The sequence below is a fragment of the Propithecus coquereli genome, unplaced genomic scaffold (assembly GCF_000956105.1).
Source record: "Propithecus coquereli isolate 6110/MARCELLA unplaced genomic scaffold, Pcoq_1.0 Scaffold26, whole genome shotgun sequence".
In the NCBI taxonomy this organism is placed as follows: Eukaryota; Metazoa; Chordata; class Mammalia; order Primates; family Indriidae; genus Propithecus; species Propithecus coquereli.
Genome location: NW_012148174.1, coordinates 10,921,971 through 10,926,671, shown reverse-complemented (window position 1 = coordinate 10,926,671; position 4,701 = coordinate 10,921,971). Strand labels below are relative to the sequence as shown.

At 41.6% G+C, this 4,701-nt stretch overlaps 1 protein-coding gene across 1 annotated transcript in view; it reads left to right on the top strand.

The window, feature by feature from the left end:
- The window catches only part of UNC5C (unc-5 homolog C (C. elegans)), a 157,790-nt gene that overhangs the window by 71,026 nt on the left and 82,063 nt on the right, over positions 1-4,701 (top strand). The window contains exon 4 of the mRNA XM_012647162.1: positions 2,467-2,647. Within this exon, the coding sequence (XP_012502616.1) occupies positions 2,467-2,647 (181 nt within the window). The remainder of the gene's footprint in view (positions 1-2,466; positions 2,648-4,701) is intronic.

The following is a 4,701-nucleotide window of genomic DNA, read 5'->3' as shown; positions in this document are numbered from 1 at the left end:
TATCACCCAGGCTGGACTGCAGTGGCATGATCATAGCTCACTGTAACCTCTGACTCCTGGGCTCAAATGATCCTACCGAGTAGCCGAGACCACACCTGGCTAAGTTTTTTCTAATTTTTTTTTTTTTGGTAGAGATGGGGTCTCGCTATGTTGCCCTGGTTGGTCTTGAACTCCTGGCTTCAAGCAATCCTCCCACCTTAGCCTCCCAAAGCGCCGGAATTACAGGCATGAGCCATCATGCCTGGCCTTATACAATATTTTTAATAACTTTGTACATGAAACAGAGTTCGTGTCCATTGAACCATCAGAAAGCAAAATCATCACCATCTCAGCCACCCATGTGCACAGTCTGTAGTTAGTTGGCATCACCGTCACTTCCTTGGGGACGCTGAGTAAACTGTGTGTGCCTGCATTTTGACTGCACCCAGTCACGTGAGGTCAGGTGTCGAATTCTTCCCTTGTGGCGTGATGCCGGTGCTTTAAAAGTTTTGCATTTTGGCCCGTTTCAGATTTTGGGTCTTCAGATTAGGGATGCTCTCCACCTGTATGTAACAGTGGAAATTCAGGTGAAGTCTCAAGGATATAGCTTCAGCTTGGTCCCCACGGGGGATCTCTGGAGCGTTACAGCTTAGATTCTGACCCAGTGGTGCTGAAGCCGTATTTCCACAGCTGTTAGTCAGTAGCTAATGGGGAAGTTGTGAATTCACAGGTAAAGAGAATCCGTGAGTACAAGAGCCGTGTCCTTCAGAGAAGAGGGGCGGTATGGGTTCTTGAAAGAAAAGCACATTGAGCACACAAAAATGTAGAAGGGATCCAAGACAAACTTAGGAGAGCTCAACAGTGACTTCTGTTAGTAGAAAGCTTTTTCTAGAATGGCATTGGGAACCTAGGTAAAGATTAATTTCAAAAACTATTAATGTCAACTTTCAATTGTTGTCAAGATTTCAAATAGCATAAATTTTGCTCCTTTCTCCCCGTGCACTTCCAGCAATATCATATAACCACACATAGGGCCAAACTTCTAGAAAATGCAGGTCAAGTGAGTATGCGTATATATATATCAGACACATCCAGCCATGACCCTGACTAAATGCGGTCTATGTTTGAAAACAACGTGCATATTTTAAAAACCCTCTGTTATAGATGGATTCCATTTTCTTTCTCGCTACCATGAGTGCAAATGTCAAGAATGTTTAGTTATTTTGAAATTTCCATCATTATAAACAGTTGCCTTACTCTGCAATCTCATCTGTTTCTGTATTTCAGGATTGTTGTTGATTTTTGTTTTTCTGTTTAAATGTTTGCCTCTCTTCCAAGGATTAGAGGAGAGCATTATTTGAGAGTTCCCGTGTTAAATGTAATTTAGAGCGCGCGATGTCAAACCCACTGACAGATTTAGAGATTAATTTTGAGACCTCTTGTGGTGCTGGAGAAGCTCCTTAAGGTTTTGAAAATGGCAACAATATTGACTCCCAACCACTAAAGGTTACTTGTGTCCACATTCCCCCTAATGCAAAAGGATAGTTTAAGTGTGGTAAATATCAGTGTTGTTTTGCTTTATGGAAAAACCTGTACATACAAAAAAAAAAAAACAAGTAACTGCCAGGATAAGACATACTTTGTCTTCCAGAAGGATAGGTTATATGGGTATATTTTCCTTTTTTTATTCAGCAAGTAGAACATGACTGTTGCTACAATGATACGATTTGCATAGAAAGAAATTCAATAGTTTTCAATAGTCATGCTGTTGGTCAGGGTCCCCAAAAGCAAACCACAGAGCCAAACATTTGAGTGCTAGAGAAATACAAATGGAGACATTTGATTATGACTTATAAACTACTCCGATTGTATTAAGGGTGGGCAGAAAAACTTTTTTTTCCCCAAATATTTTGGCTTAGACGCATCTCCAAATATGTGTTTTGCTACATTTTAAGGTTGGTACATTTGGGGGATATTTAATCCACATGTTTCAGTGAGGCTACACGTAAATCATCGGAATGTTATTTCATTCTAGCTACATGATGTCTAAAATGCCTTCTGAGCTTTCTCAAATAGTCTTTATGTTCTTTCCTGCGAAGCAGCAGGTAAGTTGCCAAGAGTAAACAAATCAAATAGCGAAAGGTTTGAGTTCAGTCTGAAATGCTTATCCTATTATTTCTGATTGGGTTCTGAACTTGGCAGTACATATCGTGGGTGCCTGCCTGCAGGGCAAAGTGAAAACAATTTGAACACTGTATTTCCCAATTTGTTCATTGACATTTGAGAATAATGTAGAACAGACAGAATCAGCACGTTTGGCAGGGTGAGTGATACTTAATATGACCTCGGAAAGTTACTTCCCACTAGTAACTTGCAGGAGTTCATAGCATGGAACAGCATTGTATACATTACAAAATACAGGTTAAGACAGACAGCCATCCAGAGATCCACGCTGGGGATTTATCTATTTTTCTTGCGCATCTTTAGGTGGAATGGTTGAAAAATGAAGACATAATCGATCCCGTTGAAGATCGGAATTTTTATATTACTATCGATCACAACCTCATCATAAAGCAGGCCCGCCTCTCAGACACTGCAAATTACACCTGTGTCGCCAAAAACATCGTTGCCAAGAGGAAAAGTACAACGGCTACTGTCATAGTCTACGGTGAGTGAGCTTTCTGGGTGTCAATCTGGTTCATGTCTAACTGCAGTTTCTCATTGGCGTTGGTATTTTAATTCCAAAATACCAAGCTCAAGGCCCGTTTTTGATCTCCATTGCCTCTCATGGGGACAGTGAGGTTTTGTTGTTGTTTTAAGAAGGACAGTAACTATTTTTTATGGTATCTGAGTTATGTCTCAATTTATTTATTTTCGATATATTTTACTTCCTTGATAACTTATAAGAAAGACTAGGTTTGGACGTTCCTCGACCTTTATGAGTCAACTTCTGGGCAAGTGAAGAAGCCTATTTGAGCGCCTGCTGTTTCCTGAAGCCCTCCCCTGGCCAGGACCTGCACCACCAAGATCTAGCTTGAGTTCTGGAGGTGCAAACGCATAAAGCAGGCCACTGCTGCTTCTGTGGATGAGGCTCCGTCCGATGATCGCAGACCCTCAGGACAGCTGGAGCTGGCCTGTTCCCCAACACATCAGAGGAATTTTAACTTCCTAGAGGTTGTTCTACTCATTGCATCAGAGGCATGCAGAGTAAAGATAAAGGCTGCCTTACTTAGCCAAGTGGCCCTGATCCTAACGATATGGCGTAGTCACACAAAATGCCTTCTCAGGAAGCTTCTACCTACTCCCTGTCCTTTGAAATCCACCTCATCTTTAAGCTTATCATTCTCTGGAAGTACCAATTTCATACCCCATTTTGATGGGGCATAGATGTTTTCATCTCTCTGCAAAATTTAGCACTCAGTTTTCTAGCGATTTCACGAGTAATTTCATCTCCCCAGCTCAGCTCCTTTGTAGACCAAGAGTCTGGTCTATATATATTCTCACGTTGTTAGACATACAGTAGGTCCTCATATTATTGACGATTCATTGGCTCAGAGGAAACCAAACCACCCTGGGAAGTATCTTTAGGTTATGCTACTTCCAGAATGATGCGCCCATGTCTACCATGTCTTAGGACATAACTAAGCTTTTCAGCACCGTTTTAGCGTTACACGATATTCCAGGAGCCGTGGTGTCTGATTGACTATGAAGGAGGGATAGTCACTGGCAACCATATGCTTCGTTGTACAGTCATGCGTCCCTTCATGATGGGGGTACATGCTGAGAAGTGTGTCATTGGGTAGTTTCATCATTGTGCAAATATCATAGAGTGTACTTACACAAACCTAGATGGTCTAGCTCCCTACGCACTTAGGCTATATGGTCTAGCCTATTGCTCCTAGGCTACAAACCTGTACAGCATGTGGCTGTTCTCAATACTGTAGACAATTGTAACACAGTAGTATTTGTGTATCTAAACATAGAAGAGGTACTATAAAAATAGGTATAAAAGATAAAAAATCATGCACCCGTATAGGGCAGTTACCGTGAGTGGAGCTTGTGGGACTGGAAGTTGGTCTGGCTGAGTCATTGAGTGGGGAGTGAGTGTGATGGCCTAGGGCATTACTGTATAGCACTGTAGACTTCATTAACACTGCACTTAGGCTACCCTAAATTTATTTTTTTAAAGAAAGTAATTACACTACAACGTTACAACGGCTGTGATGTCTCTAGGTGATAGGACTTTTTCAGCTCCATTATAATATTACGAGACCACCAGCACATATGGGGTCTGCCCTTGACTGAAATGTTGCTCAGCACGTGACTTTGCTTACTGCAGATAGTACTGAAAGAGTTAGGAATCGGGTATCCCAAAATATGCTGCTCTGGCAGGGATATGGACTATTTTTTTAGAGTTAAAAGTACTTGAAAAACAGCAGGTACAAGATCCCTCTGACATTCCTTCTATAAAAAGCAGGAGAGGAAATTCCTAAGTGAAAGATGTCCTCTCTATACTAGAAAGAAAGAAACATTCTTAGCATCAAGGACAGGAATTTGAGATTTAGGGGAAGTTGAGACCAAGAGAATTCTTTTTTTTTTTTTTTGGAGACAAGAGTCTGTCTCTGTTGCCTAGGCTAAAGTGCAGTGGCATCATCATAGCTCACTGCAACCTCCAACTCCTGGGCTCAAGTGATCCTCCTGCCTCAGTCTCCCAAGAAGCAG